At 44.9% G+C, this 14,656-nt stretch overlaps 1 protein-coding gene across 2 annotated transcripts in view; it reads left to right on the top strand.

The window, feature by feature from the left end:
* calb2a (calbindin 2a) overlaps window positions 1-14,656 on the top strand; it is a 132,125-nt gene that overhangs the window by 102,491 nt on the left and 14,978 nt on the right. For both annotated transcript variants that reach the window (XM_072518637.1, XM_072518636.1), the window contains one exon: window positions 9,685-9,738. In XM_072518637.1, coding sequence (XP_072374738.1) covers window positions 9,685-9,738 — 54 coding nt within the window. The remainder of the gene's footprint in view (window positions 1-9,684; window positions 9,739-14,656) is intronic.

Below are 14,656 nucleotides of genomic sequence, written 5' to 3'. Positions count from 1 at the left end.
CTTCTGTAGGGTGCAGTAACCCATCAACATTCCACCCCAGGGGACAATTCCATTCCCATGACTTATTCCACATGATTTCCAACCAAGAGCCCATTAATCATTTGGTCAAAACCAAAACTTTGACCTAACTTACTTGTGTGCAACCGATCAGCACATCGCCACCACCGGAAGTCTCCTCTCATTCTTCTAAACTCCAGTGAATACAAGCCCAGACGACCCAATCTCTCCTCGTACGACAATTCTGCCTTCCCAGGAATCAATCTGGTGAGTTTTCGCTGCATGCCATCGATGGCAAGCATATCCTTTCTAACATAAGGAAACGAAAATAGCACACAATAAGAACAAAGAAATGTACAGCACAGGAACAGGCCCTTCGGCCCTCCAAGCCCGTGCCGACCATGCTGCCCGACTAAACTACAATCTTCTACACTTCCTGGGTCCGTATCCTCTAGTCCCATCCTATTCATGTATTTGTCAAGATGCCCCTAAAATGTCACTATCGTCCCTGCTTCCACCACCTCCTCCGGTAGCGAGTTCCAGGCACCCACTACCCTCTGTGTAAAAAACTTGCCTTGTACATCTACTCTAAACCTTGCCCCTCTCACTTTAAACCTCTGCCCCCTAGTAATTGACCCCTCTACCCTGGGAAAAAGCCTCTGACTATCCACTCTGTCTATGCCCCTCATACTTTTGTAGACCTCTATCAGGTCGCCCCTCAACATCCGTCGTTCCAGTGAGAACAATCCGAGTTTATTCAACCGCTCCTCATAGCTCATGCCCTCCATACCAGGCAACATTCTGGTAAATCTCTTCTGCACCCTCTCTAAAGCCTCCACATCCTACTGGCAGTGTGGCGACCAGAATTGAACACTATACTCCAAGTGTGGCCTAACTAAGGTTCTATACAGCTGCAACATGACTTGCCAATTCTTATACTCAATGCCCCGGCCAATGAAGGCAAGCATGCCGTATGCCTTCTTGACTACCTTCGCCACCTGTATTGCCCCTTTCAGTGACCTGTGGACCTGTACACCTAGATCTCTCTGACTTTCAATACTCTTGAGGGTTCTACCATTCACTGTATGGTCCCTACCTGCATTAGAACTTCCAAAATGCATTACCTCACATTTGTCCGGATTAAAGGCATACGGCATACTTGCCTTCATTGGCCGGGGCATTGAGTATAAGAATTGGCAAGTCATGTTGCAGCTGTATAGAACCTTAGTTAGGCCACACTTGGAGTATAGTGTTCAATTCTGGTCGCCACACTACCAGAAGGATGTGGAGGCTTTAGAGAGGGTGCAGAAGAGATTTACCAGAATGTTGCCTGCTATGGAGGGCATTAGCTATGAGGAGCGGTTGAATAAACTCTGTTTGTTCTCACTGGAACGAAGGAGGTTGAGGGGAGACCTGATAGAGGTCTACAAAATTATGAGGGGCATAGACAGAGTGGATAGTCAGAGGCTTTTCCCCAGGGTAGAGGGGTCAATTACTGGGGGGCATAGGTTTAAGGTGAGAGGGGCAGGTTTAGAGTAGATGTACGAGGCAAGATTTTTACGCAGAGGGTAGTGGGTGCCTGGAACTCGCTACCGGAGGAGGTGGTGGAAGCAGGGACGATAGTGACATTTAAGGGGCATCTTGACAAATACATGAATAGGATGGGAATAGAGGGATACGGACCCAGGAAGTGTAGAAGATTGTAGTTTAGTCGGGCAGCATGGTCGGCACGGGCTTGGAGGGCCGAAGGGCCTGTTCCTGTGCTGTACATTTCTTTGTTCTTTGTAAACTCCATCTGCCATCTCTCCGCCCAAGTCTCCAAACAATCTAAATCCTGCTGTATTCTCTGACAGTCCTCATCGCTATCCGCAATTCCACTAACCTTTGTGTTGTCTGCAAACTTACTAATCAGACCAGTTACATTTTCCTCCAAATCATTTATATACTACAAACAGCAAAGGACCCAGCACTGATCCCTGTGGAACACCATTGGTCACAGCCCTCCAATTCGAAAAGCATCCTTCCATTGCTACTCTCTGCCTTCTATGACCTAGCCAGTTCTGTATCCACCTTGCCAGGTCACCCCTGATCCCGTGTGACTTCACCTTTTGTACTAGTCTACCATGAGGGACCTTGTCAAAGGCCTTACTGAAGTCCATATAGACAACATCCACTGCCCTACCTGCATCAATCATCTTTGTTACCTCCTCGAAAAACTCTATCAAGTTAGTGAGACACGGCCTCCCCTTCACAAAACCATGCTGCCTCTCACTAATACATCCATTTGCTTCCAAATGGGAGTAGATCCTGTCTCGAATAATTCTCTCCAGTAATTTCCCTACCACTGAAGTAAGGCTCACCAGCCTGTAGTTCCCTGGATTATCTTTGCTACCCTTCTTAAACAGAGGAACAACATTGGCTATTCTCCAGTCCTCCGGGACATCACCTGAAGACAGTGAGGATCCAAAGATTTCTGTCAAGGTCTCAGCAATTTCCTCTCCAGCCTCCTTCAGTATTCTGGGGTAGATCCCATCAGGCCCTGGGGACTTATCTACCTTAATATTTTTTAAGACGCCCAACACCTCGTCTTTTTGGATCTCAATGTGACCCAGGCTATCTACACACCCTTCTCCAGACTCAACATCTACCAATTCCTTCTCTTTGGTGGGTACTGATGCAAAGTATTCATTTAGTACCTCGCCCATTTCCTCTGGCTCCACACATAGATTCCCTTGCCTGTCCTTCAGTGGGCCAACCCTTTCCCTGGCTACTCTCTTGCTTTTTATGTACGTGTAAAAAGCCTTGGGATTTTCCTTAACCCTATTTAAGGAAATGACTTTTCGTGACCCCTTCTAGCCCTCCTGACTCCTTGCTTAAGTTCCTTCCTACTTTCCTTATATTCCACACAGGCTTCGTCTGTTCCCAGCCTTTTATCCCTGACAAATGCCTCCTTTTTCTTTTTGATGAGGCCTACAATATCTCTCGTTATCCAAGGTTCCCTAAAATTGCTGTATTTATCCTTCTTCCTCACAGGAACATGCCGGTCCTGAATTCCTTTCAACTGACACTTGAAAGCCTCCCACATGTCAGATGTTGATTTGCCCTCAAACATCCGCCCCGCAATCTAGGTTCTTCAGTTCCCGCCTAATATTGTTATAATTAGCCTTCCCCCAATTTAGCACATTCACCCTAGGACCACCCTTATCCTTGTCCACCAGCACTTTAAAACTTACTGAATTGTGGTCACTGTTCCCGAAATGCTCCCCTACTGAAACTTCTACCACCTGGCCGGGCTCATTCCCCAATACCAGGTCCAGTACCGCCCCTTCCCTAGTTGGACTGTCTACATATTGTTTTAAGAAGCCCTCCTGGATGCTCCTTACAAACTCTGCCCCGTCTAAGCCCCTGGCACTAAGTGAGTCCCAGTCAATATTGGGGAAGTTGAAGTCTCCCATCACCACAACCCTGTTGTTTTTACTCTTTTCCAAAATCTGTCTACCGATTTGCTCCTCTATCTCCCGCTGGCTGTTGGGAGGCCTGTAGTAAACCCCCAACATTGTGACTGCACCCTTCTTATTCCTGATCTCTACCCATATAGCCTCACTGCCCTCTGAGGTATCCTCCCGTAGTACAGCTGTGATATCCTCCCTAACCAGTAGCGCAACTCCGCCACCCCTTTTACATCCTCCTCTATCCCGCCTGAAACATCTAAATCCTGGAACGTTTAGCTGCCAGTCCTGCCCTTCCCTCAACCAGGTCTCTGTGATGGCAACAACATCATAGTTCCAAGTACTAATCCAAGCTCTAAGTTCATCTGCCTTACCCGTAATACTTCTTGCATTAAAACATATGCATTTCAGGCCACCAGACCCGCTGTGTTCAGCAACCTCTCCCTTTCTGCTCTGCCTCAAAGCCACACTGTCCCTATTCCCTAGTTCTCCCTCAATGCTCTCACCTTCTGACCTATTTCCCCCGTGCCCACCCCCTGCCATACTAGTTTAAACCCTAGTATAAATATTGGTGACAATAGTAGACCTTGGGTGGGTGTTGTACCACTCTGCAAAAGGATTGCATGAAATAAATTGATCAGTCTCTGTATTGTTTTGAGGCAACCTCAGAGAAGCCATGGGATGGCTGCTGAGGCACCATCTCATCAGTAATGCTGCAGTCCAATAGAGCTTCCTGCCTCTGATTAGCTGGGAGCTCTCATTGGGTGAGATATCTACTCTTGGGGTCCCTGATCCCAGAGATGGCCCAACACTAACCTGTTATACAAATTCAAAGCACTTAATTTGGTGGGTCTTCACTTAAAGAGACAACGCATGGCTTCCAACAGTTCTCTGGCCAATGGGTAAGATACCCTGTCACCTACATTAAATCCAAAGAAGAACAAAGAACAGTACAGCACAGGAACAGGCCCTTCAGCCCTCCAAGCCTGCGCCGATCATGATGCCTGTCCAAACTAAAACCATCTGAACGTCCGTACCATTCTATTGTCAGCCTATTCATGCATTTGTCAAGATGCCTCTTAAACGTCGCTATCGCATCTGCTTCCACTACCTTCCCTGGCAGCGAGATCCAGGCACTCAGCACCTCCTGTGTAAAAAAAATTGCCTCGCACATCTCCTCTAAACTTTCCCCCTCGCACCTTAAACCTATGTCCCCTAGTAATTGACTTTTCCACCCTGGGAAACGGCTTCTGTCTATGCCACTAATAATAGCATCTACCCTCTCCAAAGCATCCATATCCCTCTGGTGGCGACCAGCCCATAAGCACCCGCAAATAGCAATGAGATAATAATTGGATAATGTGTTTTCATAATGTTGCGTGAAGGATAAATATTTGCCATGACATTGGAAAATTCCTCCTTCTTTACTTTGAAATAGTGCCATGGGATGTTGCACCTCCATCATGAGATGACAGTTTATCCAAATTCAAGCACTTCTGAAATTGTAGCAATGTTACGGAAGCCTGGTCAGCTCTATGCAGTGGCTAAGAGACTGGACCAGATGCCATAACTTTTTTAAGTTTTAATGCGTTCCGGAACGATCGATTAATTTCAGGAGTGATAATATAAAAAATTAGGGCTTGGTTAGTTTATAAACAAACTTTATTACAGCGATAGGAAAGAAAACAATATTTAAGCTATTACTTCAGCTCTAACACTAACATGCAGTTTCTTAACCTTAACACTCTAGTCCCCATTAAACAACACTGTATATGAACATGCAGCTCTTGTTCCACTTACACAGACAGACAAAGACAATACTTGCATTTACGAAGCAATTTTTCTTCTGGTAGGGGCATTTGTTCGGAATTCTTTTCCAAAGCCTGCCTCAGTGGCAACTTTCACGATTGCTCTGGTCGATTTCCACAGCCTTCTGCCAGTAACTGTAACAGCATTCTCTCTCTCTCGCTCTCTCTCTCTTGTAGCTCCACCCACCCCCTTAAACAAAGGTCCTCCCCAGAGGTAGCAAGACTTGAATCGATTATCGTTATCTAGGCTAATTGCCCATTCCCGTTTATATAAAACAGAGCTCTGCCATTTATATGCAACTAACCTTCCATTGACATACACTTAGGTCATCAGACTCTGTGAGGGCTGATGGCTGATCAAACAAGACTGCCCCGAATGACAATGGATCTTGAGTGGATCATCCTGGCTGAACCAGTGCTTCCTTTGTATTCTCACCAACAAGGTTCAGCCTGAATGGGACAAGGTAACTCAGGCTGTGGGCATATACCTCTGACTCTGCTGCCAACAGTTTTTCCCTCAGTCTGTTTAACCCCTAAATTGCCTACTACATTTTGGACTCCATTTTTGAACTCTAGTTCCTAATATCCCCCTATCATGACACACTCCCTCAGTGCTGCACTGAAGTAACAGCCTAGATTGTGTGGTTAAGTCTCTGGAGAAGGGCATGAACCCACCCCCTTGTACCCAGAGTCAATAGTGTTAGCATTGAACCATGGCTACAGTGAAACTCGACATAGACCTAATAACAGGAAACTATTTGGTTTGTCCATCCGGTGTTAAATACAGCTCAGTGTTGACGACTACAAAATGGTTAGAGCAGGGAGGGTCTGTTGAATGGAACAGTCATACTGACGAGGAAGAGAATTTGAGGGTCATTGTGGAATTCTTGAAACCATCAGTCCAGGATTTGGATGCAATGGAACAACATGGTGATGGAGATACAGTACAGAGAAGGAGAAAGTGCAAATCAGAAGAGGTTCGATGTTCGAGATTCTGGACAGGTCCACATATAGAATGCTGCGTACAGTGAGACTGCAGCATCGGGAAACCCAGACAATACCCAGTCTCAGAAATTGGTGTTAGCTGTGACATGGTTGGTAGCACCTCCGATTGTGGGTTCAAGTCTCAATCTGGAGACTTGACCGGGGTGGCAGTTCAGTGTTAGAACATAGAACATACAGTGCAGAAGGAGGCCATTCGGGCCATCGAGTCTGCACCGACCCACTTAAGCCCTCACTTCCATCCTATCCCCGTAACCCAATAACCCCTCCTAACTGTTTTGGTCACTAAGGGCAATTTATCATGGCCAATCCACCTAACCCGCACATCTTTGGACTGTGGGAGGAAACCGGAGCACCCGGAGGAAACCCATGCAGACACAGGGAGAACATGCAAACTCCGCACAGACAGTGACCCAGCGGGTAATCGAACCTGGGACCCTGGTGCTGTGAAGCCACAGTGCTACTGTGCTACCCTATCGGAGATGTTGTCGTTTAGATACAACAATAAACTGTCCTCTCAAATTGGCATTATTTCTGAGGGGAGTTATCCCTGGTATCCTGTTAAACATTTATCCCTCCATCAACATCGAAAAAAACAGACTCTAATTGGCTGCCACATTTCCGACATTACAATAGTGACTACCAGTGGTAGGCTATATTAGGGGTACCTAGATGCGATGTACCTTATACTGTAGTATGAGTGGTGGAACCTGCCTGTTGGTTCCGCCCAGCAGGTGGAGTATAAGAGTCTGTGTTTCACCCACAGCAGTTATTCTGTACCAGAGCTACTGGGGTAACTACTTGTTCATTAAAGCCTTCAATTGGACTACAATCTCGCTTCAGTAGTGATTGATCGTGCATCACTACCTAATTGGCTGGAAGGTGTTTTTGGACATCTTGAGGTTGTGTAATGTATTTAGGAATTCTTTGTGAAATTTATGAGGAAAGATTTAACTCTCACAGGGTCGATCTCCAAAGTGACCCAGCAGACATTTACAAAATTAGAAGGATTAATTAAATTAATCTCGACACATGGTTAATACCATGAAGAGTTCAAAACCAGGGATTCAATTTAAAAATAGGCTAACCTGAAGGGGTGTGTGCAGCAGTAAAGAAAGCTAGCTGGATATTGGGATCACAGAGAAATGCCAGCAGGTACAAAGCTGGTGCAAAACAGTCAGAGTATTGTGTACAATTCTGGCCACTGCATATTATAGATTTCATAGATTTCATAGAATTTACAGTGCAGAAGGAGGCCATTCGGCCCATCGAGTCTGCACCGGCTCTTGGAAAGAGCACCCCACCCAAGCCCACACCTCCACCCTATTCCCATAACCCAGTAACCCCACCCAACACTAAGGGCAATTTTGGACACTAAGGGCAATTTGGCATATAAAAAGGGCAATAGTAGGGAACCAAATTAATTTCAGACTGATCTACACAGAGAGTTTGAAGAGCCTAGGATTGTTCATTCTGAAGGGGAGAAGGTTCATGGGTGGGAACTCTTACTCAAGAAATTCTAGAACCAGGAAACACTGGCTCACATTTAGCACAAGGAGGTTCTGTAGACATTGATGACCCAGTATCTTCACAAACCTAAATGTGTGGATTGAACTGTCTCAGGGAGGCAGGTAGTACAAGAAACCTGAAAGGAGAATTAGATAGATATTTGAGGCGGTGGGTGATTTTAGGACCACTATAGGAAGTTATTGTCAGTCCTGCCATGTTCCTAACCCATGAAGCCCACCTTATGCCTGTGTGGGGGTGTTTGGGTGTGCGAGTATGTGTGGGTGTGTTAATGTGTGGGTGGGTGGGTCAGAGTGTGTGGCCTGGTGGGTGTCTGTGTGTGGGTTTAAGTGTGTCTATATGGGTGTGGGTGGGTGTCAATATGTGTGTGTCAATGTATGTGTGGGTGTGTGTGAGTATGGATTAGTGCGTCAATGTGTGGGGTGTGTGTGTCAATGTTCGTGTGGGTTTGTGTGTCAATGTGTCAGTGTGTGGTGTGTGTGTCTATATGTGGGTGTGTGGGAGTCTAAATATTGAGACATTGACTAAGAGATTACAGAAAGAACAATTTATTGTAGCCACTTCGTGATGTCAATCAAGGAAAATCAACAGTTATCTCCCGCAGTCAAAACAGCACCCCTGCTAAGAAAATCCTTTTAGCAGTATGGGCTCTCAGCCAAGCATAAAATGAGGCCATACGGTTAGCTGATAAATTCCTGACAATTCTCTTGTATCTGTTGCTACAAAATGAAATAAACCAAGAGGATACTATAGAGGTAGAAGAATCCCAACATTCCCAGTGCTTGTGAAAGCTCGGTATTACAACTGCAAGGCCTGGTGTTTAAATGGCAGTCTTCCAACATGGATTAGTTATCTCTGAAGCCCCAAGCCCGAAATATGGCGAGAAAATAGTAATATCAACCAAACCTTTGTCTAAAAATTGCAACCCGATGTGAAATACCATGAGTTCCATCTCTCCCAGATCAAACAACCCATAGACAATGTTGCTCAGTCACTCTACACCATTGCTTTGCAAATACTTATTAGAGAGGTTATACCCCCACCCCCTCCACTCCCTTGAAAATCCTGCAGCCCCTAGCCCCGCTGCTCCTCGTCACTCTACCTGAAGGGAACATCAGTACAATAGCATTCTTACAGACGTAGTTAATAAAGTGCGGAATGCTAACACTAGGCAGGAGAAGGAAAACATTTTTTTTGTTTTTTTTGGCAAGGGTAGTAAGTGAATCCTTGTCAGAAAGGAGGTCTATTGGGATTTTAACTGGAGAGTTGCACTGCCATAGTAACTGGGTGAAGCAGGAGTGTGTTCAGAACTTGAGGAGTGAAGATGTGTACATGTACATGGCCAGAGAGGATGACTCAAAAGGATGGGACAAAAACTGTTTGAAGGCGAGAGGAAGATCTTTGCATGCACTCAGTAGAACACAGGAAACAGGTGGGGCTTGACATGCTCAGGAGTGTTGGTTGAGAGGGATCTTGCATGCAGTTCTGGATCAGATGCCTCTACATCGTACCTCATTCATTCACAGGAATAGAGTAGGCAAGGGAGGAGGACAAGAGGAGTGAAAATCTTATTGTCGTCATGATAGCTGTTCTTCACCTGGAGTCTCCTGCTCCAAGTAGACCTACATCCCATTTACTGCTGCCTAGGCCAGAGCAGACATTCCGAATAAATAGAGTCCTGGGACCCCTCAGCCCCAACACTCGCCCACTGACATCCAGCCGAGGGCTCAGGGATTCCAGTTGACAGTGAGAGAAGAAACACTTTTGAAGAAAGAAGTTCACCCTTCAACAGAAAAATTGAAGTCTGAAAACGCATTGAAACAGATGACATGGAGATTATGGTCTTACTGTAAAGCTACGCTGTTTAATCACATTGCTAATTTTGATCCTTGTATTCGCAGGGTATGAAATTGAGTGCAGAGGAGTTCAATGCAATCTTCACTTTTTATGACCGGGTAACTATCACCTCAGTGTTTATGTTACATGGTATTGAAGGAGTTCACTTGGACCTGAATGGCCTATCACAGCCTTTTTATTTAAAATCGATAAATTAAGATTTTATTTTCTCCTTTCCTACTGAAGACTGGTGAGTTTTTCATCGATGTATGGCTCCAGGGGCTCAAACATGAAAATTAGGATCAGGAGTAGGCCACTCGGACCCTCGAACCTGCTCCACAGTTCAATAAGATCATATTTTATCTGATTGTAACCTTAACCCCACAGTCCTGCCCACCCTCGATCACCTTTCACCCCCTTGTTAATCAAGAATCTATTGAGCTCTGCCTTAAAAATATTCAGATTCTGCTTCCACTGCCTTTTGAGGAAGAGAGTTCCAGAGACTCACTACCCTCAGAGAAAAAAATATTCTCCTCATTTATGTCTTAAATGAGTGACCACTTGTATATAAACAGTGACCCCCTAGTTCTAAATTCTCCCACAAGAGGAAACATCATCTCCACATCCACTCTGTCAGTACCCCTCAGGATCTTAAAGGTTTTGATCAAGTCACCTCTTACTCTACTAAACTCTAGTGGATACAAACCTAACCTCTCCAACCTTACCTGACAAGACAACCCACCCATTCCTGGTATTAGTCGAGTAAACCTTTTCCGAACTGCTTCAAACACATTAACATCTTTCCTTAAAGAAGGAGAGCAGTATCATAGTATCATAGAATTTACAGTGCAGAAGGAGGCCATTCGGCCCATCGAGTCTGCACCGGCTCTTGGAAAGAGCACCCTACCCAAGGTCAACACCTACACCCTATCCCCATAACCCAGTAACCCCACCCAACACTAAGGGCAATTTTGGACACTAAGGGCAATTTATCACGGCCGATCCACCTAACCTGCACATCTTTGGACTGCGGGAGGAAACCGGAGCACCCGGAGGAAACCCACGCACACACGGGGAGGATGTGCAGACTCCGCACAGACAGTGACCCAAGCCGGAATCGAACCTGGGACCCTGGAGCTGTGAAGCAATTGTGCTATCCACAAGGCTACCGTGCTGCAATATTGTACAATATTGTGTACAATATTGTGTATTGTACACAATACTCCAGATGTGGTCTCGCCAATGCCCTGTGCAAATGAAGCATAATCTCCCTATTTTGGGAATCAATTCCCCTCACAATAAACAATAATATTCTATTAGCTTTCCTAATTGTAGTAGCTCGAGAGAATACACTGGAGACTTTCAGCAAAGGGGGTTCATTAACAATAGGCAAAGGTAGCTATCTACAGGCGCAGAACATGATGATCAGGTCCATACTCTCTGGCTCCCAGGGCCCCGCGCTTTCCCTCCATTGGCCGGAGTTTTCACGTTCCCACACAATTCATCCTGAGCCGGTGTGTGGACCGCAAAGCCTGCCTGCTATCACACTAATTATTTGCTGTACGTTTTATGATTCATGCTCTAGGACACCCAAGTCCCTCTGGAACTCAGTTTTGCAATCTCTCACTATTTACATAAGTTTTATTCTTCCTGCCAAAATGGACAATTTCACATTTGCCCACATTATACTCTATTTGCCAGATTTTCGCCATTTGCCAGATTTTCGCCATTCACTTAACCTATCTATCGATGTCTCATTGTAACCTCCTTAGGTCCTCTTCACAATTTATTTTCCTATCTATCTTTGTGTCATCAGCAAATTTAGCTTCTATGCCTTCAGTCCTTTCATCCAAGTTATTTGTATAAATTGTAAAAAGGTTGAGGCCCCATCACTGATTCCTGTGGCACACCACTCACGACATCTTGCCAACCAGAAAATGATCCATTTATGCAAACTTTCTGTTTCCTGTTAGATGGCTAATCTTCAATCCATGCCAATATGTTACTCTCTACACCATAAGCTTTTATTTTACGCAATAACATTGGATGTGGTACCTTATCAAATGCCTTCTGGAAATCCAAATACAATATGGGCAGTAAGGTAGCACAGTGGTTAGCACAGTTGTTTCACAGCTCCAGGGTCCCAGGTTTGATTCCCAGCTTGGGTCACCGTGTGTGCGGAGGCTGCACGTTCTCCCCGTGTCTGCATAGGTTTCCTTCCGCAGTCCAAAGATGTGCAGGTTAGGTGGATTAGCCATGCATAATTTCCCTTAGTTACCAAAAAGATTTGGTGGGGTTGCTGAGTTACGGGGATAGGTTGAAGGCATGGGCTTAAGTGGGGTGCTCTTTCCAAGGGCCGGTGCAGACTCGATGGGCTGAATGGTCTCCTTCTGCACTGTAAATTCTATGATCCTATGACATCCACCAGTTCCCCTTCATCCACAGCATGTGACTCCTTCAAAGCACTTCAAAAATTGTTTAAACATGATTTCCCTTTCACAAAGCCATACTGACTCTGCCTGATTGCCTTGAATGTTTCTAAGAGCCTTGCGGTAACATCGTCAATAATGGTTTCAAACATTTTCCCTCTGGCCGATGTTAGGCTAACTGACCTGGAGTTTTCTGTTTTCTGTCTCCCTCCCTTTTTGAAACATTTGCTATTTTCCAGTCTTATAGGACCGTCCCTGAATCTGTGGAATTTTGAAAAATTAAAACCAATGCATCAACAATCTCATTTGCCACTTCTTTCAAGACCTTAGGATGAAATGAAAATGAAATGAAATGAAAATCGCTTATTGTCACAAGTAGGCTTCAATGAAGTTACTGTGAAAAGCCCCTAGTCGCCACATTCCGGCGCCTGTTCGGGGAGGCTGGTACGGGAATTGAACCATGCTGCTGGCCCGCTTGGTCTGCTTTAAAAGCCAGCAATTTAGCCCAGTGTGCTAAACCATGAAGTCCATCCAGATCAGAGGATTTGTCAGCCTGCAGCCAAAACAATTTAGCACAGTGGGCTAAACAGCTGGCTTGTAAAGCAGAACAAGGCTAGCAGCACGGTTCAATTCCCGTAACAGCCTCCCTGAACAGGCGCCGGAATGTGGCGATTAGGGGCTTTTCACAGTAACTTCATTTGAAGCCTACTTGTGACAAGTGATTTTCATTCATTTCATTTCATTTCAATACCACTTCCCTAGTTTTGTAATTTTTCTCAATTCCTTCCTCCCTTCCATTTCCTGATTTACAGCAATTTCTGGGATGTTACTGGTGTCTAAGATATAGGAGCGGAATTAGGCCATTTTGCCCCTCAAGTCTGCTTCACCATTCTATCATGGCTGATATGTTTCTCATCACCATTCTCCTGCCTTCTCCTTGTAACCCCAATCCCCTTATTAATCAAGAACCTATCTATCTCTGTCGTTAAGGCACTCAGTAACTTAGCCTCCACAGCCTTCTGCAGCAATGAGTGCCACAGATTTGTCACTCTCTGGCTGAAGAAATTCCTCCTCATCTCAGTTTTAAAGAATTATCCCTTCAGTCTGAGGCTGTGCCCTTGGGTTCTAGTCTCTCCTACTAGCGGAAACATTTTCTCTATGTCCACGCTATCCAGGCCTCTCAATATTCTACAAGTTTCAATGAGATCCCACTCATCCATCTAAACTCCATCGAGTACAGACCCAGAGTCCTCAACCGTTCCTCACATGACAAGTTCTTCATTCCTAGGATCATTCTTGTGAACCTCCTCTGGACCCCCTTCAAGGCCAGCACATCCATCCTTCCTTAGATATGGGACCCAAAACTGTTCACAATATTCCATATGGGATCTGACCAGCGCCTTATATAGCCTCAGTAGTACAACCCTGCTCTTGTATTCTAGATCTCTCGAAATGAATGCTAACATAGCATTTGCTTTCCTAACTGTCAACTGAACCTGCATGTTAACCTTAAGAGAATCCTGAACTAAGACTCCTAAGTCCCTTTCTGTTTCAGATTTCCAAAGCTTGTCCCCATTCAGAAAATAGTCTATGCCTCTATTCTTCCTACCAAAGTGCATAATCTCACACTTTTCCACATTGTATTCCATCTGCCACTTCTTTGCCCACTCTCCTAGCCTGTCCAAGTCCTTCTGCACTCCCCCTGCTTCCTCACACTACCTGTCCCTCTACATATCTTTGTATCATCTGCAAACTTAGCAACAATGCCCTCAGTTCCTTATTCCAGATCGTTAATGTATATTTTGAATAGTTGTGGTCCCAATACTGACCCCTGCGGAATACCACTAGTCACCGGCTGCCATCTTGTAAAAGACCCCTTTATTTCCCCCTCTCTGCCTTTTGCCAGTCAACCAATCCTCTATCCATGCCAGTACTTTGCCCCTAACACCATGGCTCTTATCTTATTTAGCAACCTCTTGTGCGTCCAAGGCCTTCTGGAAATCCAAATAGATCACGTCCACTGGCTCTATATTGTCTAACTTCCTCGCCACTTCCTCAAACAATTCTAACACATTTGTAGGCAACAGGTCCCCTTGACGAAGCCGTGCTGAATCAGCCCTAATATACCATGCACTTGCAAGTACTCCACAATCTCAACCTTAATAATAGATTCTGAAATCTTACCAACGACTGGCTAACCAGCCTATAATTTCCTGTCTTCTCCCTTCCTCCCTTCTTAAACAAGAATGTTCTCTTTAGTGAAGACCGATGCAAAATACCTAATTAATTCATCCACCATTGCTTTACTTTCCATGATCAATTCCCCAGATGTCCTTCCTATAAGACCAATGCTCACTTTGTTAACTTTTTTAAATCAAATATCCGTAGAAACATTTACTTTTTGTTTTTATATTATTGGCTAGCTTGCTCTCGTACATTAGTTTTTCCTCCTTAGCAATATTTTTTGTCATTCTTTGATGTTCTTTATATTCTTTCCAATCTTCTGACCTGCTACACAACTTTATGCAAATATATGCTTTTTCTTTAAGTTTAATACAGTCTTCAACATTTCTAGTTTGGTGGGGAGGGTGAAAGCTGATCTGGCAAG

The sequence above is a fragment of the Scyliorhinus torazame genome, chromosome 10 (genome assembly GCF_047496885.1).
Source record: "Scyliorhinus torazame isolate Kashiwa2021f chromosome 10, sScyTor2.1, whole genome shotgun sequence".
Taxonomy (NCBI): Eukaryota; Metazoa; Chordata; class Chondrichthyes; order Carcharhiniformes; family Scyliorhinidae; genus Scyliorhinus; species Scyliorhinus torazame.
This window is presented reverse-complemented; position numbering and strand designations above follow the sequence as displayed.